The 15,187-nt window shown below is 53.4% G+C and overlaps 6 protein-coding genes across 6 annotated transcripts; 1 reads left to right on the forward strand and 5 right to left on the reverse strand.

Annotated features, from left to right (window-relative positions):
• Positions 1-169: 169 nt before the first annotated feature.
• Positions 170-1,312, reverse strand: BP01DRAFT_417258 (uncharacterized protein; the record flags this gene model as incomplete). The annotated part of the gene is made up of 2 exons (XM_025579247.1): positions 1,036-1,312; positions 170-957 (listed from the first exon to the last, which is right to left on the reverse strand). The coding sequence occupies exons 1-2, from the start codon at positions 1,175-1,177 to the stop codon at positions 170-172; spliced, it is 930 nt and encodes a 309-aa protein (XP_025429523.1). The 5' UTR covers positions 1,178-1,312.
• Positions 1,313-1,624: 312 nt separating this feature from the next.
• On the reverse strand, positions 1,625-3,946 carry BP01DRAFT_358512 (putative cyclin). The gene has a single exon (XM_025575452.1). The coding sequence runs from the start codon at positions 3,458-3,460 to the stop codon at positions 1,841-1,843; it is 1,620 nt and encodes a 539-aa protein (XP_025429524.1). The 5' UTR covers positions 3,461-3,946; the 3' UTR covers positions 1,625-1,840.
• A 144-nt stretch (positions 3,947-4,090) lies between these two features.
• Positions 4,091-5,818, reverse strand: BP01DRAFT_100441 (ELL-associated factor). The gene has a single exon (XM_025570234.1). The coding sequence runs from the start codon at positions 5,508-5,510 to the stop codon at positions 4,221-4,223; it is 1,290 nt and encodes a 429-aa protein (XP_025429525.1). The 5' UTR covers positions 5,511-5,818; the 3' UTR covers positions 4,091-4,220.
• Positions 5,819-7,712, reverse strand: BP01DRAFT_100440 (Dor1-like family protein). Its single transcript, XM_025570233.1, has one exon. It carries the CDS (start codon positions 7,582-7,584, stop codon positions 6,127-6,129), a length of 1,458 nt encoding a protein of 485 aa, XP_025429526.1. The 5' UTR covers positions 7,585-7,712; the 3' UTR covers positions 5,819-6,126.
• Positions 7,713-8,186: 474 nt separating this feature from the next.
• On the forward strand, positions 8,187-10,644 carry BP01DRAFT_358514 (acid phosphatase DET1). The gene is made up of 2 exons (XM_025575453.1): positions 8,187-8,231; positions 8,290-10,644. Exon 2 carries the CDS (start codon positions 8,448-8,450, stop codon positions 10,437-10,439), a length of 1,992 nt encoding a protein of 663 aa, XP_025429527.1. The 5' UTR covers positions 8,187-8,231; positions 8,290-8,447; the 3' UTR covers positions 10,440-10,644.
• Positions 10,645-12,746: 2,102 nt separating this feature from the next.
• BP01DRAFT_100467 (phosphatase PAP2 family protein) lies at positions 12,747-14,667 on the reverse strand. The gene is made up of 2 exons (XM_025570235.1): positions 14,078-14,667; positions 12,747-13,998 (listed from the first exon to the last, which is right to left on the reverse strand). The coding sequence occupies exons 1-2, from the start codon at positions 14,497-14,499 to the stop codon at positions 13,101-13,103; spliced, it is 1,320 nt and encodes a 439-aa protein (XP_025429528.1). The 5' UTR covers positions 14,500-14,667; the 3' UTR covers positions 12,747-13,100.
• Between the last annotated feature and the right edge of the window lie 520 nt (positions 14,668-15,187).

Consider the following 15,187-nt stretch of genomic DNA (forward strand, 5'->3'; position numbering starts at 1 on the left):
GGGTCTCTTGGGACGAGGGTTTATGCGTATCCCGGGGGTAGCGAGCGGAGAGGGTGATTGAGGCGGAGTTGGAGGATCATCTCTCTCTGTCAAAGGTGAATTATGCTACCTGGCAGACCCCATTGAAGCTATATACAAGAACCCCCCCCTTGCCCCCAACTCCACCACATTACTCCTTGAGAAAATCTCTAAAAACCCCCTCAAAGACCTCCTTCCCCGTCCCTGGATCCTCAATCACATCCCCATGACACGGCACGATACCCATGCCACCCGCTCCCACACCCCAGGCCGCAATCCGTCGGACACTCTCCCCAAACGCCTTCCGATCCCCCGCCGCCAAGACCCACCAGATGAACCTCGCCTGCGCCTTTCTCTCTGCCTCAGTCGCAGTCTTCATCCACCCCATGAACATCCGATTCCACCACCCGGCCCCGGCATCCGCATCTTCTTCAGCGAGGGAGTACTGCTCCCACGCGGGCAGATTGAACAACAAATCCGCCTGGATCAAATACCGAGAAGGTTTGTGGAAGAGCACGATCTCGCGGTTGGCGTGGCTGTGGATGTATTCAATCTCGAACGTCGCGCGAAATTCCGCGGGGAGGGTCGTCAGAGTGTGTTGGTTGGTGGGGGTGAAGATGTAGTCGAATGTGAAGTCCACCCCGTCGGAGGAGGCCGGGGGTGGGTGGTTTGCTGCGTCAGTCGGTGGATGGTCATTCGTAGCATGCTGGTCCTGTTTCGGGTGTAACCCTTGCTTCACGCGCCTCTCATACAGCCCCTCCGGCGCGAGGATCTGCGCTTCCGGGTAGGCGGTTTTCCATGCGGACAGGTGGATGTGGTGCTCGATGTCGGGGGCAACCAAATACCGAACTTTTCCGCCGAGGTTGGAAATGACGGTGCGGATTTGGGAGGTTAGGGTCACGGGAGAGAAGACCAGGAGGTTGTTGGAGGGGAGTTTGACTTTTTTAAAGGTGGTTGGTTCTTTTGTACTATGGAGTTTGTTTGGAGGGTATATGGGGAGGTAGTTGGCAGGCTTACTCAATGTTCCCCTCCCACCGAACTTTAACACTCCAAATCGAGAAAACGGCACGCTGAAAGTGATGATCTCTGGTGTGAGCTGGCGGATGACGGTGACTTTGTTGGGGTCGCCGGTGAAGAGCTTGTTGCTACTGTTGCTCATCTTGATCTGTGGGGGTTTGGTTGCGAAGGGGATAGTATAGCCCCTTGAGCACTATCGGAGTGGTGTAGTGTCTTTAGTATTGGCTAGACAGACCACCGACTCCTACTATATATCTCCCGAACTAATCAATTATTCCCTACCCATGAATACTACAGCCGATATTCCAATCCAAGATCTAGACTTCAGATCTACACTTCGATGACATACACCTCAAGTCTAGATCAATGCCTTGACTAAGCGTCTATAAATCCGTCGGGCCGGGGACTTCCCGCTATCGGACTCCAAATACCCGCATCCGAGACGAAGCCAGCCATGTTTCATCGGGAATAGCATTACTCGGCATTTAGGCTCATACTGTACCTGCATCTCCACTATGACATCCTTCTTGGGGTTTTATACAGAGGAACACAAAATATTCAAGTCTACTCCGTAAGCGAAAAAGTATACCGGAATGTTTCAAGTCTAAGCAAAAGGTATAGTACAATACAAGCCACACCCTCTCTCCATGCCAACAGCGCCAAGCCCCAAGAACTCACTAAGCACGAAGGCTCAACAATGCAAACGCAGGGCAAATGCTCTCTCATGCACTATAAACAGTGCAGCAGATTTAGTGCATGGTTGATGTCTATTACTCTTAACAGTCAAACACCAGATGAAAAATAACTAAAGCTCGCCCTCCTCACTACCCCCGCCCTCATCGTCTTCAGCAGCTCTCGCGGGCTCCGGCGACGGTGGTCGAGCCTCTTCTGGAGGGGCCGACGGCGGCGGCGGTGGTGGTGGTGGTGGTGGTGGCGGTGGTGCTCGTGAATGATTCGGCTGCTCTTGACTGCTTTCATACGATGGCTTCCGTTCCCCAGCAGACGGACGTCGCCGGCGCTCGTCCGATTCTGCATGACGGTCCATAGGCCGTCGCTCCGACCTGACCGAGCTCGGAGACCCGTGGGCAGACATGTTCTGTTGGACGATTTCGTCGATTCGTTGTTGGATCGGGTCCACCGATTGTCCGGGCCTGCCTCCCGTCGAACGGCTGGAACTGTCACGGCGAGGAAAAGGGCGAGGAGTCGGGGGTAGCGGATGGGGATGACGAGATTGGGAATGGAGGGGGGGAGGCGGGATTTGTCCCGCAGACGAGTGACCGTTTCCAGGATGTCGATCGTGAGTTGATGGCGGCCTTCCATTGGAAAGAGGCCCTGTCGAGCTTTCAAGCGCATGGTCTTTCTCGGCCGCAACGCTTTCCGATTCCCGTCGCTGCCGCTTCGGCGACCGTGCTCCATTCTGCGTGGTAGTCGGTTCACGCGGGGCGCGGTCGCGGATCTGCTCGTCGGGCTCCCTGGACCGCTTGCGTCCATTGACGGGGTCTGCTCCTGGCGCAGGCTCTACCGTACCGCCCGCGCGCGGGATCCTGGTCTTCTCAGTACCCTCGTCTGACGCGGTGGGGGCGGACAAATAGTACGTATTCCTTTTCATGGCATTGTTTTCATAGAGTTGTGTCAATCTCGTGACCGTACGACGCACCTCGGTGATGTCTACATCGATTTGCTCCCACCACGGCCGTCCGAGCTCGTCGTCTTCGAATCCAATGTCGCAGTACTTGGCGGCGGCGTACAGCGCGGCAGCGGCGATGTTGCGGGCAGTGAACTGGAGGCACAGGACAGTGAACATCGAGTCGTTAACAAAAGCCCACGAGGCATTGCGCATTTGTTTGTTCTCGGTCACGTCGAAGAACTGCAGGAATTCGTAGAGGATGCGGTACGGCTCTTCCAGCTGCAGATCGAAGCACAGCGCCTCCAACAGGATATCTTCATTGACCAGGATCGTGTCGCGCCACTTCCAAAACTCCTTGGACTGCTCGTCGACCACCAGATTGGGCTGCTTTTGGGCAACTCGACAGCAGGCAACCACTAGCTCTTTCATCCTCCGCACGTTCTCATCCACTTTGGTAGCCAAGAACAGCGCCGTAGCAGCAATGGGGTAAGGGTGCATTCCGGGCCGTTGCGGTAGATCGACCATACTGTATCGCATAAAGAACCGATGAAGATACACGGCGGCGGTCGCAAGCGTGAGTTGCGGCAGCTTCAGCATAATACCCACCTGGGAGATGAAGTTCACACCCTTGCTGCGGGAAGTATTTTCTGCCTCCATCTTCATGCCATCGAGCTGCGACGGCGTACGGGTGAGTTCTTCGTCGGTGAAAAGCCAGTGAGCTTGCGACGCGAGAAGGACGGGATTCGACGGCGCAGGGACAGGCCGTGGGCCCGGACGGCGGCCACTTGGAGAAGCCATCGGCCGCGATATAAGCTTCGTCGGTAAGTATCAGTGACTCGTAGTCGCAGCACGTTGTTGATGCGAGTGAGGTCTAGGAACTGGAAATGTAAGGTGCAAAACTGTACACGAGGTGAGATGAAACTGAATCCGAGAGCCCGAATGCGCAGGCGGAGACAAGCTTGGCACAGGATTCGATCGAATAGTCTCCGGTCACCCTACTTGAAGGCTGTCGAAGGAACTGGGCAGTAGATGAGGGCGCACTCTATTTGCAGCCCACTGGCGACAGTGAGCCACTTTGTCTCGTCGCCTGGAGGTTTATCGAGTCGTTTCAACCATGGCCCGCGAGTGGCTCTTCATCGCATCGGATGCCGAGGGTCGGGATGGCAGTCGCACCTGGCGTGAAAATCCACGGGTCGCGCCAGTAGGAATGAATGCTAGCCGAAGGCGACGGAGTGGTTTGCAAGAGACGAAAGAAGATGGTGGTGTGGTCAATTATGGCCGGAGAAACCGGTCAAGCTCCTTTCCAAGACGGTGGATTTTCCGGACTTGGACTTTGGCTCAATGACGATGCGGACCGGATCATCCAGTTGTTCCGATCTAGATCGGTCGCCGCAAAAGAACCGGCATTCGGATTATTTACAAATACGGTGCAACAGCTTACGGAGTAGTCTTCAATGGCCATCAATCACCCCATCCCACTGCGTCCTGCTTATATCGATATGTAGCTTACTACAGAATTAATACATATATAGAAGTCGAATGCCGTAAGGGATACGGTTTACTCCTCCTCGCTGACCTCACTCTCATCCTCACTCGGAGCGTGGTATAGATGCGACGAGTACTGTGGCTGCGACTGTTGGCTACGCGCCTCTTCTTCCTCCCGGGCACTCTCTTCAAAGGCTGCCTCCATCTCGGCGGCCAATGCATCATCATCATCCAGCTCATCCTCGTCCATGGGCGGGGCAGAGACAGGCTCGCGCACTGCAGGTGCCTTCCCATGACCGGCCGGAGAAGGAAGTCGGAGATGGTCAACATCTTCATCGTCTTCGTCCTCGCGGTCTTCACTGGCCGGGGTATGCGTGTCGGAGAAGTAGGTCGTGTCGATCCTTGACGGCCGCGGCGAGCCCATCTCGATGATCAGGTCACCATCAATGATGATGTTCGACCCCGGTGAAGGCTCATTGACCTGAGACGAGACCAAGCCCAAGCCCGTCTCAGCCGGGGGAGATTTCGCCCTGGCGTTCCGCACCTCATCCTCTCTAGCCACTTTTCGATCGGCCCCTTTGCGTTCACTTCGTACCGGCGATTTCGGAGGCGCTTGTGTCGGTGTGAACTTCGGGGGTTTGACAGCCTCTGCTCGTTCCTTCTTCCGGAGAGGTGGCTCTCGCTGCTTCTGTTTTTCAAGCACGGGCCTGGGACTTCGTGTGGGTTTGGCAGCAGACATGAGGGGTGTCGCACTTTTGCCTATGCTGGCGTCCGACGCAGACTTATCATCATCGGCATTCTCCTTCGGAAGAAAATGTCGAAAGTCGTAGGGATTGTTGTCATCCGCTGGACCGTCATCATTACCGCTGGCATTGTCAGAAGCCCGATCGTCCCCTGATCCCTGGTCTTCCTCCTGTAGTGTTCGTAGTTGTTCATATTGTTCGAGCACCTGCTTACGTGATTTCGCGGGGGCCGACCGAAGGTTGAAGTTGAGCTGTGCCGCGACTGGTTCTAGAACGAACGCTTTCCGGCTGGGGTCATATACCAAGACAAGATTATGCTCCCCCGATTCCAACGCCGCTTGTGCAGGATCTACACTACCTTGATAGGTGTAGGTCAGCACATTCTGCTCAGCATTCGGTGCTTTATCTGTGATCGTCAGATTGTAACGATCCTGAGACTGCTTCGAGCGGGAGATGACGGAACGGGCGGTCGCAGACTTGGTTTTGTAGTTGTATTGGACGTTGAACAGCTGGGAATCTGATGCGCCCTTGCCAGCGAGGCGATCGCCCAGTACAATAGGATATTCGGCCTGTTTCGTGGGATCGATCAATCCAGTGGTCGAGGGGGTGGGGGCAGCCATCGAAATGTCGCTGCGGTGACAGGAGAGAGGGCAGAAGGTCGAATCAAGGATCGCAGAGATATGTCAATGTTGGGATATCTTCACGCGGTCAGGGGGAATATCTTCATTGCTCAACAGCGAATTGATCAGTAGCACAGTATGCAAGGGAGGACGTCACAACAGACGACGGCGGTGGGGGGAGGTGAAGGCAAAGTGAGATACCGGAAACCAGCACCGGTAAGTCACAAAACACAGCTTCGAGTACGTTTCAAAACTTGGAGTATGGATAGTACAGGTTATGCAATCATTGAGCAAGAGGAAAGAGAGGGAAGATGGAGAGGGAAGATGGGAGGGGGATAAAGGGAGGAAGGGAGAGAGAGGGAGGAGAGAGGGCGACTGGAGAGGATGACGGATGGTCCAGACAGCATTGGACGGCGGATGCCATGCCTTATCGGGTTAGTAACCCCCGGGTGTCCCCCCGTTTCTCCCTCATTGATGGGAAACAAAAGACGCTCACTGCTTCATCCCTTCAATCAATCTTGAGACTGACAATGTCATATGTTTGTTTGTTGGCATCTTTGCTGGCCACCCAAAAAAACAGCCTTACAGAGTACGTCCTTTGTCACTTGTCTGTTTGTCATTTTGTTGTTTTGGCAGGCCCTGTTGTTGCACTGCCTCCAGTCAGCTGTTCCAACCGCCCTGCCAAGGCTCGGTGTTTCCGTGTTATCTCCTCCCATTCGCAGGCCAGGTCATCAGCAGCATCTTTGTCCTCCTCGTCTCCCAGCTCCGTGAGGATCATTCCGAAATCCCCTCCCAGTCGACCAAGACTGGCTGCACAGTACAAAACCTGGGTCAAGAGACTTTCGCGCGAGCTCTTGTCGCGGACATTGGGAAGATACGTGCGCAAGGTATCCGCGAGTAGTTCGACCAGTTGCATGGGAAAGGTAGCCAGAGCGGATGGCAGACGTTGAAAGGGGCTTTCATTCCGGCCCGATTTAGAGGCTGCCGCCTTGACTCGACGATCAATCCCACGTAGACCTGTGACAGCCAGTTCCGACTCGGACTGGTCAGGAGAGAAGATGTTTTTGTACAAGGAGACAATCGCGAAACTCTGTTCGCGGAAAATCTCGACATATCGTTTCAAGTATTTCTCCGTCTGGTGGCCCTCTGACCAGGTGCCTGTCGCACTGTTGGGTTTTTCGTTTTTGTGGAGCCGCCGCTGCGTCTCCTGGTCGGCCAAGTCTCGCAAAGGGTCCAGGGCCTCGAGCATGGTAACCAGATTCGCCAGTCTACAGATCAGAAACACGGCACCCAACGCACCCTCTCCTGGAATAGTATCTCCATCACTGTAGAGATTTTCTAACTCGGGCGCCACTCGCCGTAGCCAGCCAACTGTCCTCATCGCAGCTGCTAGCCGCAGGTTCTGTGTACGAAGTCCAGCAATGAGACTCGAGGTCATGTCCCTCATTGCTTCATCTGCCTGCATCACCACGTCTTTGATGAGCGGGGAGTTCGGGTATAAGGTCTGCAGTCTCTTAATGTGCGCATATAGATCCAGGGCGGTGGAATATGTGGTCGAAGCGGAACTACCGGTCCCACCTGAGCTGGCCGCAGCCGATGACACTGCTGTGGCCAGCAAGGTGGGCAGCTCCAGAATATCGGAAAGCCGGTCAATGTTTCTTGCCAGCTGCATAACCTTCTTCCGTCGCTCGAGCGCTGCATTCTCCGTGGCCCTGCTATATTTGGAAGAGAACAGGACCGCCTCCTCGTCGAGTTTGGGAATAGCATTTCGTAGTTGTTGGGCGTCGCGGGTCAACTGGGGTATTGTGGTGCGAAGGTTGGACAAATTGTCTGCGGAAGCGATGAAGGCTTTGTGCGAGCGGTTTGACAGCGCCTGTAGCGACAAAAGTGTTGAGTGTGAGGCTTGCGTTAGGGATTGGGGCTCTGTCGTCTGCAATGCTTGAAGGGAGAGGGTGGGGAGGCGGTTGAGATACTGGGCGGTGGTGGTATCGTGCTCCGGGGAGCGGGGAGCGGAAGAAGCATTAGGGGTTGCACCTAGCTGAGGAGCTAGAAGCTCATAAAGATAGTCAGCCATGGCTGCTTGCTCCTAAGTCGAGAGACAAAAGGGATAAAGGAAGTGGGAGATGTCTTGAAGCAGGAGAAACTGGCCAGCTTTGGTTTGCGACGGATTGGCACGGCATGCCGCCTTGGCGGGTCATATCCACCATACTGTCAGCCACACCAGTAACACCGTGACAACGATCCTTCTTACCCCAATATTGAAGATATCAAGCATGAGGACGCAAGAATCTCTACTCCACCCCTCCCCCACATAGGGTCGACCTTTCAACTACTTAAGTACCACCATATACGAGGGATCTTACGTGTTCAATAGAATGAGCGGGTGCCAGTTTGTCTAATTCTTTGCGTAAAGCGAGGTCCCGCGGCGCAAATAGGTACTAAGGCATTCATTCCCAAGCAAAGGCTGGTGAGGATGATTATATCTTCATGGTATCGCAACATACTCCATAGAATGATAGTCAATTTGTACTGGGAAATTGTGCCTGGCCTGGCCATTGCTGACTAACCAGGGCACTGACATCACCGGACAGCGCTAAACTGAATCAGGCAATCCCCAGGTTCCTCCAATGGTCTCGCCGCACTGCAAATCCTCTCTCTCTTCCATCCAAACTCACCCACGCTCTTTGCTGCTTCTCCCTTCGATCTGTTCTCGCGGTAGAAGTAAGTAGATCCCGTGAGTCACAGTCATTTCAGAGAAGTCATTAATCTGTGGGCGCAGTTTGTGCTTTCGTGTTCGATTGCACTGCACCGTACTGTACCCCTCGTATCCCCACACTAACTGACACCACCGCATGACATAGCAACCATGGGCAAGCCGCGGGTAAGTGTCACAGCCCTCGACGGCGATCCCACTTGAGTCACTGACAGGTGTCACAGATGATCATTCTGATCCGACATGCTCAATCGGAAGGGAACAAAAACCGCGAGATCCATCAAACTATCCCGGATCACCGGGTAAAACTCACCCCGGAAGGACACCGCCAGGCGCTGGAAGCAGGAAGCAAGTTACGCGCCCTCCTCCGACCAGATGACACGATACATTTCTTTACATCTCCCTATCGTCGCACCCGTGAAACCACCGAGGGCATCCTTGAATCATTGACATCGGACTCGCCGTCACCATCCCCGTTCCCCCGCCACACGATCAAGGTCTACGAGGAACCCCGGTTGCGAGAGCAGGACTTTGGCAACTTTCAGCCTTGTTCAGCCGAGATGGAGCGCATGTGGCTGGAGAGGGCTGATTATGGACACTTTTTTTACCGAATACCCAACGGCGAGTCCGCCGCAGATGCGTACGACCGTGTGAGTGGGTTTAATGAATCCCTTTGGCGCCTGTTTGGAGAGAACGACTTTGCTAGTGTCTGTGTGCTGGTTACGCACGGGCTGATGACTAGAGTGTTCCTCATGAAGTGGTACCATTGGAGCGTGGAGTACTTCGAGGATCTCCGGAACATCAACCACTGCGAGTTTGTTATCATGAAACTCAACCCGGACAATGGCAAATATGTCCTTCAGAACCAGCTCCGGACATGGTCTGATTTGCGCAAGGAGAAAGAGATGGAGCGGCAGCACGAACGCGCAGCCAAAGGTCTCAGCCCTGCGCAGCCTGCCACGCCATCGGAGACAACGCCGGTACCGGTGAGACGCAAATGGGGCGGCTGTCCCGAGGGGTGCAATCATGGGATTCGGAGAGGAAATTCTTTGCGCGTATCTCGAGCGAACGGGTCTGAACAGCCCAAGCTTCATGTTGACACATCGTCGCCAGTTTCCAGAAAGACAAGCGAAATTAGTCAGTGCCCGGACAACACCACCACTGGCCACGATACTTCGCCGAATACAACTTCGCAAGAAACAGTTACACATGGAGAACCGCATATGATTGCCGCCCCTGAGCCGGCTCTCGGAGATCGGTCGAGGGATGTTCGCCCTTTGGAAAGAACACATCCCGCGCCGTCGCCCAAGTACGAGTTTCATGGCACACAGCTGGAACTCGCGGTCTCAAGCGCAAGCTCGGAAACGACACTGCCCATTCGAACCAGAGCAATCGCTTTGAACGAGACAACGCAGATCTCCGACCATCCGTTCCCTTCGTCGACTCGTTCCAGTCCCAGTCCAAGCTCGAATGCCGTTCCCCGCCGGCCAGACCTCCGGCATTTTCACCGCGACAGCGAAGACCACCTTCTCCACCCACCCCGCTCCAACTACGCTTACCTGCACCTTGTAGGCCGTGATGGCGGGGGCTCTCTGAGCGGAGCGAACAGTTTGGCACCATCCGAGGACGAGCGGGACGAAAGGCACGAACTCCAGCACGAGTCCTCCCAGTCAGCTCCAGAAGCCCGATCTCGCTCCGCCTCTACCTCAAACCACCTATACCCCCATCAACAACACCATCATCATCACCATACCCAGCGTCGCGACTCCTCTCGCAAACAGTCCCAGGATCTCGGCAACGATGGCGACGACGAAAGCAGTAACCGACAGAGCGATCGGCCGCGTCGGACCCGCTCTCACAACTACCATCGCCACCCTCTCCTGTCGACCACCGGAGGTGGTCGACGAGCAATACAAGCGAAGCGAGTAGCCAATATCTTGACTCAACACCAATTTCTTCAGCCGCAGCAACACCACCGCGGCGACGAACGTGACGAGTATTTGCCCGAGCAATGCGCTACATGTCAATCAGACCAGTGTCAGCACGTCCACGAAGACACCAGCCACACTTATGAACCCGAACCCGAATCCGAGCACGAGCACGACGAGCACATAGACGAATCTAACGACCACATTGTCATGACCCCTAAAGTCGAAGCCGATGACTTAGAAGCCCAACGCCGCGAAGACCAAAGCATTAGAGGAAGCGTCTACTAATATTTTTCTTTCTTTGCTATTCGGTCCAAGACCTCTTGATCTTAGCATTCACCGTCAGATTTCCCTGTCTAAATTGATCGACAAATGATCGTATACATGCATACTTATACACCTCTTATTCTTTTTCAATGAAGCGTGCCGAAGAGACTGCACTACATCCTAAAGCAGGAAAGACTGTATTCAAAATCACGAAGCACTAGCGTGGCACTTTAGACCATGATTCAATGGAATGATCAGAGATCATTGGAAACATAGCATCTAAAAGATATCGGCAAGCAATAGACGTTTTTACTTATATTCGAAAAAAAAGGCCCTCCTGGACGTCCCGACGTGCGCCACCTGCCGCGAGCATCAGACGATTCGAGTGCTCCGGATCCCAGAGTGATGTCTTTAGAGCTAACCAATCTTCTCAACCTTGGTATAGTAAGTAGGCCATTTGGTGTGGTAAATCTTGGAGTAGGATGCTTCGAGCCCGACTGGTGAAGGCCAATAGAGTACACCGACTGAAGTGGGCTGGTGCAGGACCACTAGAAGCACGATACCCAACGGACACATCTACTCTATGAAATTGGAATTGTAAGGATAGCCAATCGACTTATTTCTCCATGATCGCTGAAATCCGACCTCCGACAGCGGGAGGAAGAATCTTCTGGTCTCTTGTAAACAAGTATCGATTGGATAGTGGAGGTTGATTTTCCTTCGCTTTCAACACACCTTCAACCAAACACAGGATTACTGAGTCTGTTTCTCCAAAATATTGGAGGAGGAGGATGAAGACGAAAGTACAGCGGTTCGGTTTGTGCTTGGAGAACGACATATGGTGGGTAATCTCTAGATGGAAGTGACTACTTAATGTTAACGAAGAGGTCGGTCGTAAAGGACAGAGAGGGAAAGATGACTGTTGGTTGGAACAGTCCATATATCGCCTGTATCAAGACATAGTAACAGTAGTCTGCCTGTAAGCCCACCCAGACCATCAAAAGTTGTATACCGTATTAATCCGGCTAGTATGCATCCTTTGTTGGACAGTTCTTTGTATGGTAGAAGAAAGGTAAACTCGACTTATGAAAAGGGTGAAACATGCTTCCATGAATGTAGAGTCTGGAAAGAGGATGCCCCTGACTTCGAGCAAAAATTCCCACCTGAGAGCCCTCTCATACGTGGTGACCGCGGAGGGAGGGGGCTACGAGAGGAGCCCAACTCCCTTACCTCCCGCTCCCCATTCCTGGGTATTGTGGAGATGCTATACGCACTCCAAAATAGATAAACCCCGAAGTTGATCACATAGGACTTGAGATTCTACATGCATAGGATTACTCAATGAGTTTGTAACGCTACAACTCAAACACATACAATCATACATAAGGACCAATCTGGGGGGAAAATTGTATTTCAATATACACATCATACACATAACAAGAGTAGGTTCAAGTTTCTTTTCATAAGTCATAACACTGCCTGGTTGAGAGAATAATTATAATTAAGAATGCTGGGCAACCGGAAACTGGTGCTCGGCGCTGCTTTTGCGACAAGGAGCGCAAAAGGGATGCATGAGATATCCAACGGCTCGAGCAATTCCTTCCTGACGCACTGCCTCGTATTCACATGACCATGAGGATGACTGAGGGTACAATAGGCTCAAGGAATAAGGTGTTCGAGAATAGGTTCACGAGGGCTGAAGTAAGGCATGTGTTGCGTCAGGATATGAATTGACCTCGACTGGATTGTGCACTCTCCCCCACACAGCAGCATAGAACAACCAGCGCAATTGCCCTCCATCTCCACCTCCCACGTGGGGTTTTTTTAAGACGGGAACAGACGAATAAGAGAAAAGGATTATCCTCCGCCGCCATATGCAGGTCCTCATTAAAGTGCTCCTTGCGTCGATGATCTCTTCCCCGAATCCGATCCCGGAACAAATCAGCCCCTGTCTCCTCAACAACAGACAACACATGTCTCAGGATAGTCGCAGCAGCCTGAGAGCAAGAGGATCGTCAAAGCCCCTTTGTCTATATGCCGATGCAGAAAGGTCATTAAACAACATTGCATCCTTGTTGATGCATAGCGAATCAAGCGCGAACTGAGAAGCGAGCGAGGTGCGCCTCCAATCAACTTTTTTCTCATTGAAAGGTTCAGAGCCCAGGCGCCAATGGTGAGCGATCGACACGAATTGATAAAAAGTCTATGTACCTGGCCGAGCAGAAGATATGAAGGGTAAAGGCTCGACCAGCTGGAAAGCGAAGGACGAAAGTAGGTTTCGAAGCGAATGAGGCCGTTCCGGAAGGCCTCCAGACAAGGGTTCCCAGATGCGAGCGTCGTGAGCAAGACACCGGCGTGATCCGAATAGAGATTGCCGGGCCTTGCGCATTAATATTACCGACGGAGCTCCGAGATTAGACTGGAGGAAGCGGAGAGGCTACCAAAGTATTGTGGTGATAGTACAAAGAGGCGAAGAAGAAGCCATCGAGTGACAGACTCCAAAAGAGTCAGCCATAAGTTTGGCCGAACAGAGAAACGGGATCGATATTAAAGATATATGTGTCGAAATTGGCTCGATGCAATAAACCCGGCATGTCGTCAAATGTTAAACGCCAATCATAAATAGATGCAAGAAGCGAATGCTATATGCAGTGTGGTGTTGGTGGCACGTCGGAACGGTTATCAAGGGCTGATGATATGTCTTCCGGACTCGATGTCGGTAATCGGGGAAGCCAGAGATTCTCCTTCCCATGTGTAATGATCATCGACAGGGCTCAGGGAGCCGGAGGACACCGAGGAGGAGGATCCAACCGTCCACTCATCACTGTCGAGATTGAAGTCGCCATCGAGACTAGCCAAGTCGTAGCCATAGGCGCGAGCTGAGTCGCCGATTTCGATGTAGTCGTAATCCCAGCGATAGGTCTTGTCACTCTGGACACGCGGGAGGAATCGGGTCTTCGCAAAGTAGAACGCGACCGTGGCCAGCAGGCCACCGCCAACCAGATCCACTGCATAGTGGTGCGACAGATACATTGTTGCCCACCACATCCACAAAGTGTAGGTGACGAACAACGGCTTCAGCCGCGGGAAGACGTGGCTCATGAACAAGGCAGCCAACGTCGAGTCCGCCGCGTGCAGCGAAGGGAAGGCACCGAACACGACGGGTGATTGTCTGAAGCCCGAGGTGTACAGATCAATTCCAAGGAGCTTGTCGATGCGGGCAAGACCGGCGGGGTTACCGGGCATCGAGTAGTCGGCCGGTGCCAGGCCGTAGAGATTCTCATACCACGGGGGAGAGCATGGGAAGAAGAGCTGAATAGCGACGGCAGTCATGCTGATGTAACCGAAGGTACGGGCGAAAAGCGGGACAGTGCCGGGAGGACCGAAGACGAACATGATGAGCGAGCAGACGAACGGCGCACCGTAATGGCACAGACCGTACGGAATCCACGCAAGCACATCCAGAACCACATTCTGGTGAGCAGACAGAATGTTGCTGATGTTTGCACCGTACAAGATGTTTTCCAGGGCCGGAAGCACGCGGACCCAGATTGCAGGACGCCAATCACTAGGAATGAACCTATAACCAAGAGAATCAGTCCTTGTCCGCCCGATGTAAGACCCTGTGATCCATAATTCCATCTCACGGATGCACTTACTGGCAAGCGTAGAAAAAGATAAGCCAACCGGCAATAGGCAGAAAGGGAAGAAAGAATTGGCGAGTGATCGGAAGCAGCAGCGAGATCAGGAGAAGGGTGAAGACGGCTGTTTTTGCCAATGGCCCGGGAGCACCCATCATGCTGAGGGAGAAGATCCCGATGATCAACAGGAGCAGATACTGGAAGTCATACAACGTCCACCGATGGCTCTGCAGTGATCGAAGGGTGTCGACGGGCGAAAAAGACGTCTGCAGCGTCGAAATCGACGAAATCGGAGAAAGTCTGCTGCGCAGCTTCGAACGAATCTTCCGTCGCATGCGATGCGGAACCAGCAGCTGAATGGAACGCCATGGTACTTGGATCTGAAGCTTGCCAAACTGGTTCTGCGTCCGATCCTTCCAGGTGGGAAGGGAACTATTCATCTCGGCGGCTAGTCTCGGTACGAAGAGACTCCGTGAACTGGCCGGGTGAGTCTCTTCTTTTGTCGTCCAACAAAGGTGCCAGCTGAGAAGGCCCCAGTGCAATATGAGAATTCGAGGCGGAGCTGACGGAAAGGGGAGGAAGGTGGTGATGTTGTCTCGGCGTCAACGTGACCGGAGTCGAGGGAAAGACCCTGGAACAGAACGTTTCGATCCACCAAGCGGAGAATTGAAATTGAGTTATAGCAACGAACTGGGAGCGCGGGCTCCGGTCTCCAGCGGCCAAACGAGGAAGCTCGGGGTGGTCACGTTGGTAGGGGTTTCTCTGACGCAAGGCGGACGGACCGTAAGGGCGATAGAGAGACCGTCGACCGAGAACGAGGAGACAGTCGCGAGGGGCGTAAGATGGCCACGGAGCCGGAGAAATAGGATGGAGCGTAAGGAGATGGGTGGAAATGAAACAATAGGAAGGGAGGAAAAAGAGGTAGAGGAGAAATGTAAAGAGAAGAAGAAGAGAAGAGGAGGAGAAAGAAGGAGGAAGGGAACAATGGGACGAGGATCTGAGGATTTTGCAGGTAGGCTTGGTTTTGGTCTTTGGGGATCAGTAGTAGTAAAGTAGTAGTACTGAGTACTAGAGATGGGATGGACTGGATGGGGCGACGGACCACGACGGGTACGGAGGGTACGGGAG

Source organism: Aspergillus saccharolyticus (genome assembly GCF_003184585.1).
Source record: "Aspergillus saccharolyticus JOP 1030-1 unplaced genomic scaffold BP01scaffold_26, whole genome shotgun sequence".
Classification (NCBI taxonomy): domain Eukaryota; kingdom Fungi; phylum Ascomycota; class Eurotiomycetes; order Eurotiales; family Aspergillaceae; genus Aspergillus; species Aspergillus saccharolyticus.